This window comes from Rhamphochromis longiceps, linkage group LG15 (assembly GCF_057381845.1).
Source record: "Rhamphochromis longiceps isolate RC_006_pf linkage group LG15, R_longiceps_female_GT1.1, whole genome shotgun sequence".
In the NCBI taxonomy this organism is placed as follows: Eukaryota; Metazoa; Chordata; class Actinopteri; order Cichliformes; family Cichlidae; genus Rhamphochromis; species Rhamphochromis longiceps.
This window is the reverse complement of record NC_140571.1, coordinates 14,214,201-14,235,024: the sequence shown is the minus strand read 5'-3', so window position 1 is coordinate 14,235,024 and position 20,824 is coordinate 14,214,201. Positions and strand designations below refer to the sequence as shown.

The 20,824-nt window shown below is 40.4% G+C and overlaps 1 protein-coding gene across 12 annotated transcripts; it reads right to left on the bottom strand.

Annotated features, from left to right (window-relative positions):
- Nucleotides 1-1,376: 1,376 nt before the first annotated feature.
- On the bottom strand, nt 1,377-20,768 carry pum2 (pumilio RNA-binding family member 2). Of its 12 annotated transcripts, none has more exons than XM_085382437.1 (25): nt 20,710-20,768; nt 20,248-20,317; nt 18,463-18,826; nt 17,927-17,965; nt 16,753-16,821; nt 15,287-15,392; nt 13,115-13,302; nt 12,850-13,022; nt 12,301-12,598; nt 12,120-12,213; nt 11,895-12,002; nt 11,577-11,722; nt 11,008-11,128; nt 10,633-10,773; nt 9,291-9,596; nt 8,964-9,191; nt 8,495-8,762; nt 8,155-8,284; nt 7,880-8,014; nt 7,630-7,767; nt 7,298-7,423; nt 6,945-7,016; nt 5,895-6,016; nt 3,526-3,718; nt 1,377-2,680 (listed from the first exon to the last, which is right to left on the bottom strand). In XM_085382437.1, the coding sequence occupies exons 3-25, from the start codon at nt 18,811-18,813 to the stop codon at nt 2,549-2,551; spliced, it is 3,684 nt and encodes a 1,227-aa protein (XP_085238563.1). In that variant the 5' UTR covers nt 18,814-18,826; nt 20,248-20,317; nt 20,710-20,768; the 3' UTR covers nt 1,377-2,548. The 12 variants fall into 12 exon arrangements, with proteins under 12 accessions (XP_085238563.1, XP_085238562.1, XP_085238564.1 ...); XM_085382436.1 differs by lacking the exon at nt 20,710-20,768 and adding an exon at nt 20,557-20,575; XM_085382438.1 differs by lacking the exon at nt 20,710-20,768 and having other exon boundaries at nt 9,291-9,593; nt 20,248-20,484.
- Nucleotides 20,769-20,824: the final 56 nt, after the last annotated feature.

The following is a 20,824-nucleotide window of genomic DNA, read 5'->3' as shown; positions in this document are numbered from 1 at the left end:
TGATTATAAAATCATTAACATATAAGGAGGAAAAAAAAACAACTCGGCAATAATTAAGGTCAAATGTTAGAAGAACAGTTTAATCATACAATGTCACAATTCTGCTTCGAAAAAGGAGTTCGTTTTCTTCATCTAACATCTGGAAATGTACATAAGGCCACCTGAAAATGTACATGACTTTGACAGTGTGACAAAACTCATATGTTCATATTTATATAATTGACAATATTTTACATTGCTTTTGCTTACAAGGTAGTAGCTGTTTCAAAATACAGCACTCTTCTGTACAAAAATAATTCTCGTCATATCCTGTGAAGTTTCCATGGTAGCAGAGAGGACTAAATGCAGCCTCGATTTTAGTACAGAGTGTTTCTTTTTTTCCTTTTTCTATTTTTTTTAAACTGTCACACATCAGAAAGACTATCAACAGTGGATGTTACAGCTTCAGTACAAATAGAGGCTGGCCCAGAACAGATTTAAAAACAAAAACCATGCCAGATTGTGAAGCTATTAAGTTTTCATTTCCTTTAAAATAACACTTGATCAAATAAAACCTGTATACATTATATTCAAGGGGAAAGGAGTGATGAATATACACACATCTAAATGCACATTAGCCTTTTTCTCCCCCCTCCAAAGAAAAAAGAAAAAAAAAAAAAGAAAAAGTGTAAAAGACATCCCATTTACAGCATAAACGTTTACAAATGTACAACTGTACAGACAAATAAAAGCATCACTACAAATTTAGAGCAAGGCCTGTCAAACACCACAACTAGACTTTTTTTTTAGTGAAACTAATAATCTTACACTTATTAACTGCACATATACTACATTTATTCTACAATTCATATGAAGCAAAGAAGCCGTCACTACGAGCGTTACAGGTGAATTGTATAGCTTTTGATGGCCCCACCGGCCTCCGCCAATCCACTTACATACCCAAAGAAAAAAAGAAAAAGGTTCTTTAAGCATCCCTTTCTTCAGCTACGTCTAATTTATTTCACCTCAAATGTACAAAACTGACCAAATTCCAGAAATAAAATAATAATAATCTTTTGGACTGCTCTGACCTTCAGGCGGTGGGGGTTCCCATCACTGCTGCAAGCCCCTCAACCAAAAAAAGAGCAACAATTTTCTCATACATAAAGATGCTATACATTGCTCAACTACTTCTACACACACGAGATGATTATTCAGTACATAAAGATACTGTTTTCTAGGGCAGTGTTCATCTCAAACTACAAGACAGATAAGATGTTACACAAAACATAAAGGAAAAAAAAAATCATTCTAAGGATTAAAACCTATTACAGCATGCCAACGCGTACCCCACTCCCACCCTGCTATCCCTGCAAAAAGCCCCACCCCACCCCACCCAAAGCTATGGTCATTTTATGTTAATATTAAACCAGGTCATACGCCCGCTGTACAACCAAACCTCATGCTCTGCTTCTTTAAGTTAAATGGTAGCGTTTTACTTCCTCCTGCATAAAAAAAAATAAATCAAGTGATCGCCTGCATGAGGGGAGAGTAAGACGGCTCAAATGGTGCTCGGTGGATGTAGCAGCTCAGTCTGTCAGTACCAAAACATAATGCAGGCCACGAGCTGCTGGAGTAACCAAACACGCACACACTCCCGCAAAGGGTGGGGAAAAAACAAAAGAAACAAACAAAAGAAAAAACGAGGCAAGAAAAAAAAAAAAAAAAAAAACCACCACTGGCAAACGCTACCCTAGAGTAAAGCACCAATCTCCAAACCCCGAGCTGGCAAAGCGGCCTCAAAGACCTCTGGGTGACTGTGGCACGTGACGCATAGTACTCGCTTGTGGATGGAAGGATTTCTGTCCATCCATACTATGTGATGCTATTTGAAAACTAATCCATCAGCTGCTTTGGCATGGGAAAACACTTTTTTTTCCTTTTTCTTTTTTCTTTAAACTGTGTGTGGGATAATATACAAATATTATAATAAATTGCCTAAGCTTAATAAGAACAGCTGTCTGTTTACAAAAACAAATGGAATCGTGTTTTAAAAGGATCACTCAGTTTAGCCTTTATAAAGTCACTTGCTGGTGTTAATTGTAAGAACTGTAAATTTCAGCAAATGTGTAATAATTTCTTTTTCTACAGAGAATTTACAAGGTAAAAAACTAAATGTACAAGATAATATGAAAACCAGTCAAATACATCAATTACATCATTAACAATGGGCTTGTGCTTTACCCAGGGAAAAAAAAGAAAAGAAAAAAAAAAAGGAGGAAAACAAAAGAAAAACAAAAAGAATAAACAGCCTGCTGACTGTGCACCCCCTGGGGGCCATGCTGGGGACCTGCACCAGGGGTGGCAGAGTGGCAGGGGTCAGTTGTCACAGCGTTCTTAGGTGAAGTTGACTTGTCTTGTTTTTTTGGTAACTTGCCCCCCCACTTGATGGGATAACAGAGGGTGTCAAAGGCTAACCCCTATGGCTAAGGAGCACATCTCAGACAGAACAGGGGGTTTGGGGCTCCTACTCCTCCACTTGTTCAGGGGACCTGGGATGTGTACGTGACTACAGCAGACCATTCGCGGGACCGCCGATTGGACCCAGTTCAGATCCACTCTTCATGTAGTACTTCTCTAGCTTAGCTAGAATGTGCTTCCCGTAGGTGTACTTACGCAAAGTGGCAATGTGAGGCCGGATCTAAATAAAGAAGAGAAGAAGATAAAGGCATTTAAAATCTGAAGAAGCTCAAATGAGTTTAAATCTGGAAGTAGGGGTAAAGAATGGGCATGCTTTTTAATAATGGGTAGCATAATTTACAAAATGCATATCATGTTACATTAAGTAAGTCTTGAAACTGCTGATGGAGATTGTGTATGTAAAAGGGTTACTGAATTCATGAGTTAAGTGATTTTCTTGCAGTAATCTACAAAAATTTCTTAATTTTGGAACCACAGGAGTCGCCACCTGTTGGCCAGCAGAAAGAATGCAGATATTTTGGCAAATTTTTGGCACCCAAGCTATATTGTTCTTTAAAAAACAAAAACAGCATTAACTAGTTTGATGTCAACACAAGAGCCTTGACAAAAGCCTGCACTGATGTACACAAAGAGTAATGTAAAATATGTAAACAATGGACACAATGCTGGCAGATAGATACGGAAGTGCACACCCTAGTTATTACTTTGTTTTCATGCAAAATACAATCGCTGTACACATAATGGCACTGATAACATGACTAAAAACAGGTCTTTCTGGTCATATTTCACATATCAAGGGTCCTTGAAAGCACCAACACAGGCACTTGTTTGAACTTGGGCTGTTTCATGATCTGAATGAGCTGTCAACCCCCTGGATACCACTGATAAAACTTCACAGCTAAACTTTTACCAGCCAAGTCGATTTGACCACTTGTCAGAAACAGATTAGACTTTTTAAGCTTTGCTAAACCTTACAGAACACTGATAGAATTCACTGGATCAAATGGACCACGATCCACCCACTATCATTAACACTAACATGAGCACATTTAGTAGGCGACTCACCTTGTGCATGATGATTTTACGCTGAGCAGGTTCTGCCATGTCGATCATTCTTTGGACAACGTAGTTGGCGTACTGGTCTTTCATCATGGTGTACAAAGCGCTGTGGGGCCCGTCTTTCTGGCAGCACACTTCATCTATCAGCAGAGCTCTCTCTGCACGCGAGGAGTGGATCACACACTTCTCCACCACATTACTGGGGGAAAAATAAGCTACTGTTACTCAAGTTTATAACTGAACAGATGGAAGCAGAGAGATGCCAGCATATTAGAATCATTTTCTTTTGTTTTTGGCATCACGTGGTATGTATGCATGTGTGTTAGCAAACTGTAATTATTGGGCACAGTGGACTGGATAAGTGTTCAAACAGCTCAATTCGTTTAAGGTTTTGCTGACCCCAACTGTGAGGCAAGGGCTGGTTGTTAATGGGGTAAACTTGAATTTGGGAAATATAAAGGAGGATTACTATGACCTAGTTTTACACCTGACACGTGCAGGAACAGGTTATGTTTGATAAGAAAACAACATGTACAACATTACCACCTACTGACTATAGAAAATTCCAGTTAATCCTCCACTGGACCATCCCAATAACAGCATCTAGTTGTTAGAGTGTCTAAGCCCTTTGTCTATCAGCTTACAATCTACCAGAGACAGGTTTTTAGGAGAGGGGACCACTATTCCAAGCTTAATTTTTTTTTCCCCTGTTGGCTAACAGGATCAGTTTTACACAGCAATTTATTCCTAAAGCTGAGAACATTTATTGATTAGAATTCCAAACTTTTTCCAAAGAAATGAAACATGAAACACAAAACTCTAAACATATGCAATGATGGCCCACTGAGTCAGTCTTACCCACTGCTCCATGTTACACTAAAGAGGATATTAGTCATTTACACATTCTTACAGCACTTTTCTACAAGTTACAAGGATCATTTTTCCCATCAAACACTCATACACTTGTATAGTGCTGTTTAATTGCAGCAGTTATGTTAAGTTTGTGAGCATCTTATTTTTTCCTAATATTACAGCTCATCTTTTAAATGTATAAAATATACCACTCTGCTGCCAGCAGACATGTATTTTTACAAATTGGCGGCACACACCACCATTTTTAATGGTAGCAAGACTGGAAAACCTTGTATTACGAAACAAGTAGACAACCACTTTTGTTTAACTACAGGAACTGAACGTGGAAGTCATTTTGTAGTACTGGCTACCAGTAGAGGATTTGCCCTCATCTTTTGGCACCTCCCTTTAAAGATCCCCACAGTGGATCATCTGCCTTCCTCTCGCCTACTTAGCCAACATCCTTTGCCCCGCATATTCACAATTATCGTGAGCCATGTAATTAAATTACTCAAACTAATATAAATTAAAGGTCCAAAGTCGGCCTAAAGTCATGTTTGCTCACTGACAAACACATCACATCCACAAGAGCGAAAACCAACATGACCGCCATAACAACTCGTGCAGACACATTTAGTTCAACATAGACTTGTCTTTTAAAATATCTACTTGCCTAATGTACTCACATTAAGAAAGCACTTTTCTATTCTTATGGACCACTCAAGGCACTTCACTGCATATCTCATCTTAACCAAGCATTCAATCATAATTTTATGCTATACACTTCAAGCACTGTACCTGCCTAAAATGAATATCTTCAGAGTGTGAGAGGAAGCTCGAGGAAACCCATGTAAGCACAAGGTGAACTTACAAACTCCATACAGCAAGGCCTGAGCCAAACCGGAGATTCACTTGTTGTGAGGTGATAGCAGTAACCACTGTACCATCATGCCACCGCCTATACATTACAAAAGAATTTACTCCAAGCTAAGCAAATGGACACTTGCCCTGGACAATCTCTGCTTTGAAAACAAAGAAACCTAAAATTCAGCATTCCCATCCTACTCGACTCAAGAAAGATCTAGGTTATGAACTTCCTGCTATTGTTACCACATGGTTACTGATAAATTATCTCTTATCAGGTCCAAACGTGAGTCGTTAAACTGCATGTTATAAACCTACTATTAACCGGTTTTTACAAATGTAAACACTCGAAAGATGTAGCAGAACAACAACAGCGTATCGACTGATCTTCAGATGATATGCATCAACTTATGTTCCTTAGTTATGCTAGTGCAAATCACTCACATCTCTGTCCTCACACCAGCAGAAGTGTGAAGAAACACAGCTGCTCTAATATTGACAGTAATGTGAGTGCTTTCCCTCCCACAACAGAATATTTATTTATTTTCACAATCATTTCACGAAATGAACTTTAGAATATTCACGGTCTGCCCTGTTAATGTCAAAATCCGCAAACAATATACAGCCCACTCTTAATCCATACAGACTGCTTAGCTTACCTTGCAAATTTATGCTGGCTCAGGACAAGAACCTTCCCGCGCACCTCTGCCACTATCTTGCTCTTATCTTCTGGTCTGCCATGCTCCAAAACATGCTGAATGACGTAGTTACCGTACTGATCCTGCAGGAGGCAACAGAGGTGTAAGGGCAAGGCAAAGTCATCCCAACAAGATTAATCACAACAACAAAAAACAAACAAACTGTGAGATACAACTGAACATGATTGATACTCATGCACTACTTTTTCACCCCCATTGGCCTCGATTGATAGGGTAATCATGCAACTCTACAATGATTGGCCGATGAATGAGCGACACCTCCATTTGTAGTATTTCGAATACCCTTACGTCATCACTGCGGAAGGTCAGACAAAACAGATGCTGCTGGTTTGTGTTGCTGACCAGGTAACACAACCAATAGCATCTTTGCCCCTTCAGAAACGGGTGATAGACAGTTACGGGTGTAATTTTAGTGCGGCAAGATGGAGACAAAAAATGAACTGACCAAACAACAAATAACACCACTCAACTGCCAAGCTTGTTAAAGTGGTAATTTGTTGAGTAGGTAATGCGAACTCCACCTTTAAATTTGAAGTATTTGCCTCCCAAACCATTTTCTGTCAATCTGTTTTAACATGAACTTGCATTATGTTGGTTTTAAAACACCATTTGTGAACTATTTGGTTATAAGAGTTTCAAACTCCTAGATTTGAATCAAACAATTATAATTTTAGCAAAATGAGAATTTAAAAAAAAAGAAAAAAAAAAGAAAAAAGGGAAAAACAGACTGATCAAAAAATGCTGTAGGCAAAAGAGGGATCATCAGACAGCAGATTAGCATGTCCCTAAATCCTCTGGCATAAAGCAAGAAGGGAGGAAAAAGGAAGAACAGGCAGCTCAGTGGGTTAGGAAAGGACCATAAGGGTTGGGAGTTGGAAAACTATTTAAATGTTAAATTAGATTCTTTACAGAAGAAAAGATTAAAAAAAATAAAGAGGGAAAAAGGAAGTGAGCACAGGGACATCCGCGATAGAGGCAAATTGCTCTGACCTTGAACAGTGCATCACGGGACACTGTATAATATGTTTTGGGTGTCATCTCCAATGAAACGCCTTGATATTTCTAGATGGAATAAGTGAGGGGGGCAGGTGGATGTTTAAATAATCACATATGTCAGATGTAATGTCAGCTAACAGCACAATTACATTCATCCTTACACTTAGCAGACCACAACTACACAGGAACAATGACAGGCTAAAAATATGAAATGTTCAAACATGAAGGACGCATGCAAATACGCGACATAAAATGATAAATGTCAACAACGATCAGTCGCAGCTAGCAAAAATAAGGTAGTCAGCGTGAAGTTTAAAATGGGACAGAGAGGAAACTGATGTGCACACCTGGCCCAGCTGTTCAGAGTGCTGATGAAGCTCTTCCAGGATGGGCAGAGTTTGCTCCTGGGTGCAGTGCTCCAAGATCCTTTGGATAACTCTGCAGCCATAGGGGTGTGTGGAAAGTACAAAAACCTAGAAAATAAAAACAGTGCTTATTGTACCATGTAGTGAAAGAACATCAGAGGATTTAGGTATTAATGCAACCCTACAGCTCACATGAGTCTACAAAAAATAAATTATACTGAATGGTAGTTACGTTATAAGGCAGCTTATTGTATGGCAGCTATTCTAAAAAACAAAAACAACAAACACTAAAAAACAAAAAAATAAAAACCCACCTGTCCTTGGAAGGCATCAATAATGAACTGAAGAGCCTGAGGCTGGACACATTCAATGCACTTCTGTACCACATGGTTCCCATTCTGGTCTTTCACACACTTCAGCACATGGCCGTCAAGCTCACGGACAATGTCGCTCTAAATGGAAGAAAATGATATCAAATTAAATCAAAGCCTTTAATATGAAGGACGAATAAAATGCTTTTCAATAGAAAATAAAACTGTTATAAAGAAGTGAAATCTCACTTACAATTACCTGCTGGTCTGAGGAAATTGACTCCAGGGCTTTCTGAATGACCCTGCAACCATACATCTGCAACGCCAGGGGAAGGACGTGTCCGCGGATACGGGTCGCTAAAGCAAGTTTCTGTTCTGCACTTCCAAACTGAGACAACATAAAAAATATATTATATATATGCCGGAATCTATTACAATATGAGAGTAATTTATTATAAATGGAATCGAGTTTAGTTTATACTGTGCAGTTACTCAAAAGACACATGGATGAACTTTAACACTCCCAACCTCAAAGAACTTTTGGATGACATAATTCCCAAATACATCAGTCATCAGTTGGTATGCTGCTTGCAAAATCTCTCCAAACACCATCTGTCTCTCAGCAGGAGTGGCCCTCTCTAGCTTCTGCTGGATAAATCTAGATTGGAGAAAGCAGGGAACGATTAAAAAGACACTTCAAAGAGTGGACTCATTATAAAAAGTGTAACACTGCAATGTAGTTTTTTGCACGTTTTCTTTTTTGGCTAAGGCTTAAATTTACGAGACCTAAAAGAAATGCATTATTTCCCAAAAGCCTATATATTTAATTGTGTGGTGGCATTTTCAAGCATTAAATTAGGTCCGTCACCTGGATCCGTGCTGGTCTTGAGAGAACTCCACCATGTGTCCAGGCAAGTCACGGAGCTGGAGGTTTGGAAAACGGTTGTTCCTGAAGTCTTCCAATAGGCGGCTGCGTCCAGATGGCATGACATCAGAGCGGCTGTAGCGGGGCCGTGAGGGAGGGAACAACTGGCTGCTGGAATTGAACAGACTGGACGTGCTGCCTGTGCTCCGGTATTTGGCCTCGGCTCCGGGAGCTGCAGAAATGTAACGGCCACTGCCATTTGTCAGGCCACCTAGGATTAAATAAGACAATTTTTAATATTTCATTTACAAGCATCAATTTCACTGAAGGTGCCCCTAACAGGGGATGACAACTTAAAGTTCTATTCTATTTAAGTCACATCCTCACTTACGAACAGGATCAAATGCTTCTTTATTTTCTACCTCAAAAGCAACAGTCGACCAAAAGGTAAACATCCCTTCTTTAGGCTTACCTAGGTGAAGGCTTGAAGAGGATCCATGGGAAGAGGGCAAAGATGGCGGAGGAGTGAGTGGGGAATGACCTGGTGTAAGGCCAATGGGGCTGGGTGAAGAGGAGTAACCCAGGCTGTTATAAAACGGCTGCCCAATGGGAGTTAAACTGCTGCCACCTCGTTTGTATAGGTCAGAACTTGCCAACAGGGAATCCCTGCGGGATACACTGCTACTGGTCGAGCTGGATACTGAAAAAAAATCATAAACAAAGCACTTTTAGAACACAAAACTTAAATTTAACACAAGACCATTTTCCTCTCCAAGCAGCACGTTGTTTAGCCACTGACCAGAAGAGCCGAAACCCCCAAGAGCAGAGCCCAGGCCAACGCCAAGAGATCCGCCGGTGCTGCTGAAGCCCAGGGAGGAGCTTGGGGGTGGTGGGGCAGCAGAGGTGTGAGAGAAAAGAGAGCTGCTCTGAGAGGTGTTGGGGACTGATCCAGATCCGTAGAATGAGCTGGAGGGCAGGCCGCTGCTGGGTGGAGGAGCCTGCTGCTGCTGTGGCTGAGGTTGAGGCTGAGGCATGGAGCGATACAGTCCGTTGGCTGGAGGACCAGACATGTTGTTACCGGAGCCAGATGCAGACACTGCTGCTGCTGATGGAGAGAGATTATTGTGAGAGGTCAAAAGTGAGGAAAGATCACATGAGTGGTACTAATCAAGTAAGAATAGAAAGAAGTGGGTGTGCGGGACAGACATTATAGTAGGCATATCTAAGAAGAAAAAAAAAATCCCATCTCTATTAATAATACACACACACATCATTTGCACAACACACCACACAGAAGCGCTCATTAAGTTATCATTTTGAGAAGAGGACATCTATACAAATCAGATCGCTACATGTGTGCATGCAACTGTGCCTACTCAAAACAGCAGATCTGGCAGATTGCTAGAGAACTGCTAAGTGGGTGAAGTCGTTTTACCATAGATAAACACAAATGACAAGCTCAAATATAAACAAATAATAAAAAGCAGAATTAAACATAAACATATTCAGCTATTTTTGGGAGAGCCACTTTTGCATTTTAAACCATCAGCGTGAACACACTTTGTAGAAGCTGGGACTTCTTGGCTGAATCATTTTTTCCACCTATATTTAAAGGTTACTGCTTATGTGTGGTGATTAAACTCGGGGTAAGAGGCTTGGGAACATATTAAAGTAATGAATTTATTCACTAAAATAGCTAAATGAAACATTGCTCGGTGTGTGTCCTCCCCACACGCAGAGTAGAGACAGCAGTGGTAACTGCAGGAGACAAACACTGCGAACAGACCAAATTTAAACCAAACTATGTGATCTGCTTATCTGATCAACGTCACATTTGGTTTTGTGAAGGTGTCAGTGGACAAAATAGGAGACATAGTCCACAGGAGATGGAGAGTGATCTTTTTAGAGATTTGAATCAGATAAAATGCAGTCACCGAATTCCAAATAATCATCTCTAATGCAATTAGATTAGCTAAATGTGAGTTATATAGTGCCAAATCACAACAGTTACCCCAAGGCACTTGAATGCAATGTAAAAACCCTACAACAAACCATCCACAGATCCCCTCTGAGCAAACAGTTGGTGACACAGGAGAGGAAAGAATTCCTTAATTAAAACAAATGTTTTAAAAAATTCCTACCAGCTTGTGCCGCTGCATGGTTGATAAGAAGTGGGGTTTGGACTAGACGAACAGGCCCACCCAGACCGGTGCGGGCACCAGGGCCCATTACCAAAGCTCCAGTCTGGTCATAGTAAGCTGCAGGGGCCAAAACCTGATAACCTGAGGAAGAAACAAGACACACAAAGAGGAGAGAGTTAGTAATTACAGTTTACTACTACTACACAACATACTTGGAGTGTTGTTAGAAACAGTGTTTCAGTATTTTGTAACTACTACTCACACACTGTATACACTTAATGTGAACCAATAAGGGAAAAAAAAAAAAAAAGTATTTGCTTGTGAGTGTCTTTGGCTACATTGCAGTATAGCATAAGTATGAAATGGTAGACCAACCAGGCATTCCTGTGTATGCCAACGCAGGGTTTGCAGCAGCTGCTGCAGCTAGGGATTCCTGCTGGCTTTGCTGGCCTTGCCCAGGTGTAAGAGGTCGCTGGTTGGTTCCAGTGCGCATCACCTGGCAGAAACGGTTAAAAATACTGTTACTGGCTTTGTACTGAAAGGGAAGCAATCTCAACTTGTTGTCACAACAAAAAATAAACAAGTGACTAAATGAGGAACAGCTAAAATATAGCTAACGTGTTTTACCACGACTGTGTGGTTTGATCAGACGTCACGAGTTGCTTGGAAACATATACAACCAACCCCAGGACAGTTCTGAATCAAATGCACAACTGATGGATCTACGCCGCAGAAGCCCCGCCCACTTTTAACTTTTCTAAATTTTAACAGCAGGTCTTCATGGATGACTCATTTTCAGGGTCATCCTGTCATCATAAACATTCTGCACATGATAACTGGTCACAGACAGATGACTGAAACCAAATCCTGACGCACATTTTTCATACAATCATACAAGGCCAATGAAGTAGGGAATTAATACTGGTTAGAGAAATTATTCCTACCTGTGGTTGCCCTGGCCCTGGCCCTTGACTGGATGCTTGCTGATTGGCCGAGTGATTGGCAGTAGATGCAGGCTGCTGCTGGAAAAGATTAGCTGGGTACACACCCCAAGGGACGCCGTAGTACTGTGGTGGAACAACTGTGGGGCCTGGAGGAGGGGAGAGAAAAAAAAAAAAAAAAAAAAAGAAGAAAAAAAACCACACATCTGAAGTTATACATTGGATCTGGGCAGAAGATAATCAAGAGTAAAAGAAATAAAATAATAATGATCTGTTGGATTTCAATGAGAACTTGCGGATGAACATGTGCCATGTGATCACCTGCAAGCGTTGCTGCTGCTGCCAACCCAGCAGCAGTGTAGGGATCAGCTCCAGGTGGGGCAGCATTAATGATGTAAGGGTTTGGCACAAACGCAGGAGCAAGGCCAGCTGAGTAACATGAGGAAGAACAACAATATAATTCTCATTCAAAAGTCTACGCAACTCAAACAGAGACAACCTGAGAGACAAAGCAGTTAAACAATACTGCAAAAGAATCTGTCTCACCAAGATGCTGCTGCTGGGCTGCAGCCAGTGCATATTGTTGCTGCTGAGCTGCAGTGAGCTGTTGAACAGTCAATGGATTAGACCTCTGGAACAACTGGAAAAAAATAAATAAATAAAAATCAACAAACTGCTCACAACCTGCAGAGCAAACTACCAAACAGACTTTGTGCATTTAACAGACCTGCTGCTGAGAGTTGTAGTCAAACAATCCAACTGGAGTCCCTGAAGAGTCCACCTGAATCTGATTACCAGCATAGTCAAATTGTAAGGACTCCACACCAGCTTGCTGCTCCATACCGCCCATGTTCTGGGCCTCCTGGTTCTGGAAATCCTCAGCTTGGACCTTGTTTTGGGAGGGGTTCTGCTGTTGGAGAGCATGAGGGTGGTGGTGCTGCCCCATCATCTCCAAACCTGTCTGACTGGGACCCATCCTCTCCACAGCCTCAGTGGGAGAAGCTTGACGGCTTCCAGGAGTTGGGCTAAAAGAACAAAAAAACAAAAACAAAAAACAAGTTGAGTTTAAAAAGGACCACCATATTTATACACAACTGTTATTTGGGGGCGAAACAAAAGTCTAAAAACCCTCAAATCAACTTATAAATGTTCATATTTACACAGTCTGATATTTTATATTTAGTTTTTAACTGAAAAGCCATATATACTATATTAGAGATAACCAGTAGAAAATGGAAAAAATGTTAACTTGTACCATTGTAAAAGGAAAACCTACTTGAAGTCTTTACAGTCTCTGTCCATGCCGTTCAGCAGACCTCTTCCATTGGCTTTAGTAGGATCACTCTCCTCTCCCACCTTCATCTCAGGGCTTTTGTCGTCTTCAAAAGGCGACACCTTCTCTTGCGCATCACTTTTCTCTCTCCCATCTTGGTCAGCATCTCCTGCACCCTGTGTAAATACGAAAGACAGAAAAACATTTAGACAAAGAAATGCAATCTCCACTTTTGGTAAGATCGATGAGATGCATGAGTTTGGCTTACATAGCCTCCATTCCTGTAGCGGCCATCCATCTTGTCACCAGGGGACGAACTCAGGACGTACTCCACCATGCTCACGCCGAGACCTCCGCCTTCTGAGCGAGGTGAAAGCACAGAATTGGCATCACCATTGCCATGGAAACCGTGGCCTGGCCGTCGCTGCACCATGATTGGCTGAGACACTGAATGATCTGAACGAAAAGTCGTAATCAAATACAGTGGCAAGCGAAGTGAACCCGTGGAATTACATGTTCTTCTGCGTTCACTGGTCAGAAAATCTGATTTGATCTTCATCTGAGTCACAAGTAAACACAAACGTGATGTTTGACCCAAACAATCTCTTATGTCCTTCTTAGAAGGACATAAGAGGTTTTTCCCTATGTTAATACTGTCCATATGTACATAGCGCTGCAGAACTGTACCACCCCCCCCAGCATGTTTACACTGAGTAGGAGATGCTCTGTATCTCATTGTACAACTGTATAGTGACAATAAAGGCATTCTATTCTATTCTATTAAAACTTTAGATTGCTGGTAGAAAAAGTAAGGGAACCCTTGGATTTGACAAGTGACTGAACCTCCTGTGGCAGCAGTGATTTCAAAGGTTTTCTGCAGCCACAATCAGGAGGAAGTTTGAGTCATTCTTCTAGAATTGTCTCACTTCAGCCATGTTGTCAGGAATGAATCTCTAGCGTGAATTATCCTCGAGGTCATTCTTCAGCACCTCTATTAGATTAAGAAACTGGGCTCTGACTGAACCGTTAGACCTTCTTCTTGTAAAAGGAACCTATTATACTTTAGCTCATTCTCAGCCATATGTGAATGGGCACAATGGTCAGTGCTCATAATAAACATGCCTATTTCAAATAATCAGCTACGGTTAGTAAGTAATCCCTTAATGCCATACGCTCAGGATTCAGACTGTTCTAAATGGTTAATTTCATTTTCCCCCCACTCTTAGCTCTGTGTGAGGTCACTTAGAGCAGATGTGCTTAATATGGTCATCTCATGCACACATATCTGGCTGCAAGCTCAGCAGCTCCACTCACCTGCTGTTCTAACCATCCGTTTACGAGGGACAACCAATCAGATAAATGTTGGATAAAAAGGGACAAATGAGATAAATGAAGAATAATTTGAACTCAGGCAAAGGAAGCGCAGGCTTTACTTTGCAGTTTAGCTACATCATTCAGTACTGCAGTAGTGCTGTAAAGGATCAAAGTACTCCTTTAGCAAATATCAGGCAAGGTTTTATGGACAGCAGTGGCGTTCTAACCAGCGATTTAACTACCCATCATGTCCACGCAACGATTGTGATTGGCCTGTTCAGTACTGCCGATTCTTCCTGTGCATGTCCAGCTGCTTTTTTGCTGTAGTTTCTTAATTCATCAGTGAGAGAATAACTGTCATCACTTCAATATAAGGAATAATGATCATAGCATCAATGTAAGGATTCACAAATGTCTGCAAATTCCTGCAGGCAGGTTGTTGAACCTATCAGAATAGATGTGAGGGAATGCAGCAGGTGAAAAAAAAAAAAAAAAAACTTGAGTGGGAATTAAAGACGGGACAAAAAGCCCCACCATTTTATTGGTTTCTATTGGATGACTCCGCATACAAATGACTAGGACATAACCATGAGGTAATCCGCACAGAATGTATTTTGCACAAGTGTAAATGCCGCCAATGAAGTCAGGCACTTACACAGGCTACACCACAGGCTCTACAAACACTCACTGCAGATCAGAATCAGTCCTTACTGTCCTAACCAGGAATGATTTATAGATGGTATTCGTGAAGGGAGATGTTTACCATTTTCTAACATAGCCTAGTCAAAATGCACCATGATATATAATTGAAAATAATTGTGTGTGTGTGTGCAATTTCAACAAAAAATAAAAAAGCAGAAAAAAAAAACCCCTGGTTTGTTTATAATTGTAACTCAGATGAAGATCTGACCTGATTTTAAGACAAATTCCAAAGGGTTCACTTGCTTTTTCTTGCCACTGTATTTATATCATTCTAATAGTATTTATATCAAAACGTTATAGCTGGCAGGCACCTGTGAAAACTGAGATATTCCATTCCCAAACACATGACTGGAACAGATATCTTAACCACATATGTAATAATTAATTAATTAATTAGAGAAAAGACATTTTAGAAGACACTCACGAGATGATCCCCATGCATTGTCTCTCCACTCTTCTCCAAGAAGCATTCCTTTCCTGCCATCTTTGGCCAGCTCATCAGAATCCCAGAGCTTTTTTGCTGGCAAAAGCTAAGAAAAAACATAAACAGCGTTTCTGAATGGTGTAGAAAACCATTTGCATTTATGATTCCAAACTGCGAGTGCAAAGGGAGACGTATTTTCGACTCCATATGTGAATGAGATGTTTGAGAACAGAATGTTTTGAGGACAAGTTAAACTCACTAATAATTAATTGGCATAATTGGAAGATATCAGGAGAAATCACTTAATTGAACAATCTAAGCTTCAATTAGACTGTATTTGTACACAGACATGGGGAGTCACTGACTACTAATTCATAAGAATTTTTTATTGACATAGGATTCAAATGTTTATTATTTAGTGTAAGTTGGACTAATTACCTATTATAGACACTAATTACCTATAATTGGGGCTATTACACTCAAGACCTTTGAGCAACTCTCAGTTAACTTCAAGTCAGTTCAATAATGCTTTTCTAAAGAATCCGTACAGGTTTTCTGCTTCAGACTCCTCTTAAAACAGATTAAATTCTAACTGGAATCTTTTTCCCCCTAGAGTGCTCTGGCGAGGCAAACAAGTCAATGACCCAATCCACACTGCCAGGAAAAAAGGCTGGTTGAGCTTGAAGATTTCTAGGAAAGTCGTGCCAAGTTTTATGACCATTGTTAACAAGATTTGTCATTAGTAAGAAAGTCAATGCTGCAATTGATGCTTTAACCAAACACCAAGTAAACAATTTATTTGCTTAAGCGAACCGGCTATTTTAGTCTTCTTGTTTCATAAAATGAGAAAAACACTCCTATACAACACAGTTTTACCATCACTGTACACTGCACATAGATTTACATGCAGCAGCCTGGGGGGTGGGGGGGTCTGAGACATAAAATATGAGAAAATGTAACTACATCAGTGTAGCACACAGAGGAGCACAAGGTGTTTATCGTTTATAAAAAATTATTTGTAATAGCGTTAAGTCAAAAAGCTTTCAGAAAACCCTTTATTAGGAAAACAAACATTTATTGTTGTTCAGTTGTTTCTGTATTGTGCATATGCTTGCTAACAATAAAACAGGGACAGGTGAGGGTTTAATGGATTTCAATCAAAGGTAAGATGAACTAGTTTACAATAAATCTGTATTTTAAAGACTCTGTGGTGGTGGTGGTGGTGGTGCAAACATTGAAGCTTTAAAACTAGTTCAGCATTTCTATAGTTTCTCTAGACGTGGTTTCACAGGACTGAAGAAAGCCATACTTAAATCTGGCCTCTGTAAAATAGCAACCTGCGGATGTGTACAGTCACTTTTCAATTCTAGAGCGGCGGGGAAAGAAGAAAATAATTAAATAATAATCACAGAAAACTGTATAAGAGTGAGGAGAGTGAACGATATGCAGACAAAAACTGTTCTTACCTCTCCCATCCCCCTCGACTCCAAAGCAAGAGCTTGAAAATCATAGTTCATTTCATCCACTGCACGGACCTGAGACAGATTTAAAAAAAAAAAGGTTTTTCATGAACATTTTAAATTAAACAGCAATGATTTAACAAAATGTAAACTGTAAAATTGTACCAGCAATGCTAAAGAGTGCTTGTTGTAAGAATATGTGACAATTCAATAGAATACATAAACATTCATAGCAAAAAACTAACATTTATTCTTTAATCTGTGCAATTGTTTTTACATTACATAACATTCTGGTTTTGTGAAATAAGCCAGACATGAATTATGACTTATACAGCATTTTGAATATGCTGTTAAGCCAATAAGAGAATGTTGTTTAATTCTCTTACATGAAATCCCAAAGCAAATAGTCCTGACTGTTCGACTTATGTTAAGGTATCTGACACGATCATTTAGCTTTGGTTATTGCATGACCGCCCCCCGGCCCACTATACACGATGTGTTAAGGAAAAATGAAAATGAAAATAAAAATCTGAGAAGGACCTTTTTAAAAAAAAACATTTTTAGACTAGGACCTATGCAGAGCTAAATACAAAAAAAACATCTGCACAGACTACACATGATGATTTATAAAGAGAGGCGATTACACTCGTTCTTCTGCAGGGCACAATAACTTGCTTGTATGAAACAGAATAGTTTGAATGAAGTTTGAAAGAAAAAAAAAATGAAATAACCTAAACACGAGACGGGGCTTTGTATGTAGCAACAAAAAAAGCTGCAGAGCAGCTTAAACTACTGTTGAGACAGAATGTGAGGTGTGGCTATTAAATGACAACACAAAGACAGGTTTTGAAATTAAAAGAGGATTGGTTTCCAGTGCACCATTGGCTTAACATTACTACAGACAGATTATAGACATTTCTCAATATATGGTCAGCAAAAAAGAAGCCACAGCTGTGGGAAAATATCTCCATCCATATCAGTATGCTGAGCTGTCCTAGTGAAGCCATTTCTGGCCAACTACATGTCAATCCTCCTTATTAATCTGATCCAAGTACCACGCAACTTTATTTATTTTCCTTCAAAATCACATTTGCGTTTAAGAGAAGCACTTCCAAGTCTGATCCAACAGTGTAGAATAAAACCATGAAGCCTCTTAGACCACTAATGGAAGAAGACTTACTACGCTGCTTTGATCACTGAAAGCCCCGAGTGCAGCAGTCTGTAGGTGCAGAAGGGGAATAATTTGAAGGGGAACAGAATTAAAAGACAAGCTTTCTTCATTAAAGTTTAATTGCAGCATTTATTTCATTATTTAATAACCACACTTTCTATTACAACTCTGGCTCAGTCAACATGGTGAGACTCACACCCCTGTTGTGCTGACACAATGGCCAAAACTATAATCTTGCTGATGTCTGTTGTAAATCAGAAGCAGTGCTATGGCTTTTTAATACTTGTAGTAACAGACTGGTGATCTCTGAAATCTGCACTCCAACCATCACCTCACGTTTGACTGGGCAAACGGCTGTGGACAGACCTGTCTGTAACTCCAATAATGACAAAGTACTACATTTAAACAACAGATTGTTTACTTGCTGTTTATACCAATATAACAATCAGTGAAAATTGAGGACTTGTTCTGTCTGGTAATTATACTAAACTGCACATCACCGCATGCCTTAGCTCAGTAAAACAAAAAACAAACCAACTCTTTACCTGATCGATATGATTGGCATCCCCAGTAGGCCAGCGATGCTTGCTAGGTGTGCAACTTACAAGCTGCTCCCCAGGCTGCCTCTGAAAGAAGTACCCTACTGTGGCGTCATCCTGAGACCTCCCGCTCAGCGGGGGCTGTGGGGTACCTGGGGTAGGGTTAGGAACCCTGTCCATGCCCTGTATGTGTGGCCCTCCAGGAGCCTGACCAGCTCCGCCAACTGTGGCTAGGGGCCCTCCGCCATGAACTCGGACACCCCCAGACTCAGGAGCACCATTTGCATGCAGCATCCCACCTCTCGTCTCCTGCCAGGCCACGTCATTCATACCTAGGATGCTGCATGGAATGCTCATTCCACGGGAAAGCCTAAAAAACAACAACAACAAAAAAACAGACAAAGTAAGATTTACTCACTGAAATGTATATTTTCTTATTTCAATTTCACTTGCATAAAATTGAAAGAAATCTTATTAGAGGATATAGTATCTCTGTGTGTCCTGTACAATTACATATAAATGACCAATAAGAAACACTAGGCTATAAAAGACTCAGATGTAATTTTAATTTCATTATACAATGTAATGTAGCACCCATTACAATTTGGTGTTTACGGCATCATAATTGGCTTTTATGAAAGCCCATGCTATTATAATGCGACCATCGTGGACTTATTAAATCCTCCTTGAGCCTTCAGACAAAAATCAGCTTTTACATCCCATTAAAGATGTTCATCCAAAAGAATAATAAAATGATAACTAATGCTTTTAATTTTCCTCGCTGGGACAAGACTAATTCCCGAGCTGCTAACAACACGCCAGGGATATAGTTGTCTAATTCTGCTTAACTATTTGTGCTACAACAGGTTAGTAATGTTTTGTTAAATTAAAAAGATCGGGCCAAGAACGAAACAAGCGACTGACATCGATGTTGGTGGCTTATAAGAGCAACACCGCTCGGTAACGTTGTCGTTAGCCAAATTCTAGCTGGTGACCATACGACTGGGGATACCAGCAATAAAGCTTCGACTACCACACAGACATACACGCATAAATGCAAATATTCAGCGATAGCCACGACTGATTCCTGAGATGATGTAACGAGCTTGCAACAACGTATTCAAATTTGAAACTGTTCATTGTGGCACACCAATTAGCAGCTTGGCTAGCTAGCCTAGCCTAGCCAGCAGCAAGCAAGCCGCTGTAATAATAAGGAAGCTACCTTAACGACTTTCAGCGGGGATTTGCGTAAATGTTTATTTATTTATTTATTAGATTGTGTTTGCTTTGTGGTTTGTTGCCTCGCTTCTTTTTATTGTTTACTTTTTCCCCCTCATGTATTTCTGCTAGCGGAAATCGAACATGATTAAAGCTAACCATTGGTTCTCTGGAGCTAACTAGCTAGTGCTAACCGCAAAGGGCCTGTTGTGTTTATTATTGGTGAGACATCAAAGAAATTCGCTTAATTCACTGCTGTTTTATAGTCAGCGGTTGGCTTTGCATGTTAAATAGAACACATTTTCTCGACTTATTATCCGATATTCACTGTACACAACACGTTACGGCCATCTCCGAGAGCTAACAAACGCTAATAGCCATGTTGCTGTTGTTAGCTAAAACATCAGCCAAACACTGAGTGGCTAAACAACATGGCCCCCCTTCAAGTTCCAAACAGAGGGGCCTTAACCGCTAAACAAAAGGGGAAATACTCGCACGGCGGCAACCGCTTCCAAAGCAGTCCCCTTACACAGCTTTGGATTCGGTTGTGAACAGATGTGAGGGCATACTCACGCGTTGTCGTGTCGAGAGAGGATCTGTGCTTGTTGCACGCCGTCAACCCGATTCTATATTGTTTTGTTTCCTTGGAGAGAGAGCGGTGATTTAGCAAAGCTTGGTAGTCAAAGCTAACAGTTTGTCTACGCTAGTGCCCCCTCCCTGTAAATAGCGTGAACTACGTAGACATGCGTATAACAATGTCAGTATCAATTTGCCTTCCCAGCGTGCCTTTTGAGCACCAAACCCCCCTGTGTTAGGCAACCTAATATGTGGTATCATAGAAATTAGTCTCAGAGACACTTCCCCACCCAAAATCACTCTCACATTTCATAGGATAAACTGGCTTAGTCTGAATGAATCCTCATTAGACAGCCGGCTCATGTCATTTTGTGAACAAAATGCTGACTCAGTAATAAAAGTAGCAAGCCAATGTGTCCGGGAAGCTTATTTGAAAGGGAGGTTTCAAAGAAGAAGTACGTGTATATTTATCGTCATCGTGCTGTGATTTTAGTTGATTTCGCCTGATTCTCAGTCGGGTGGATCCTCGTGGTCAGTGACCCCTCCCTCCTCCAACGCGAGAAAAACCCGACGG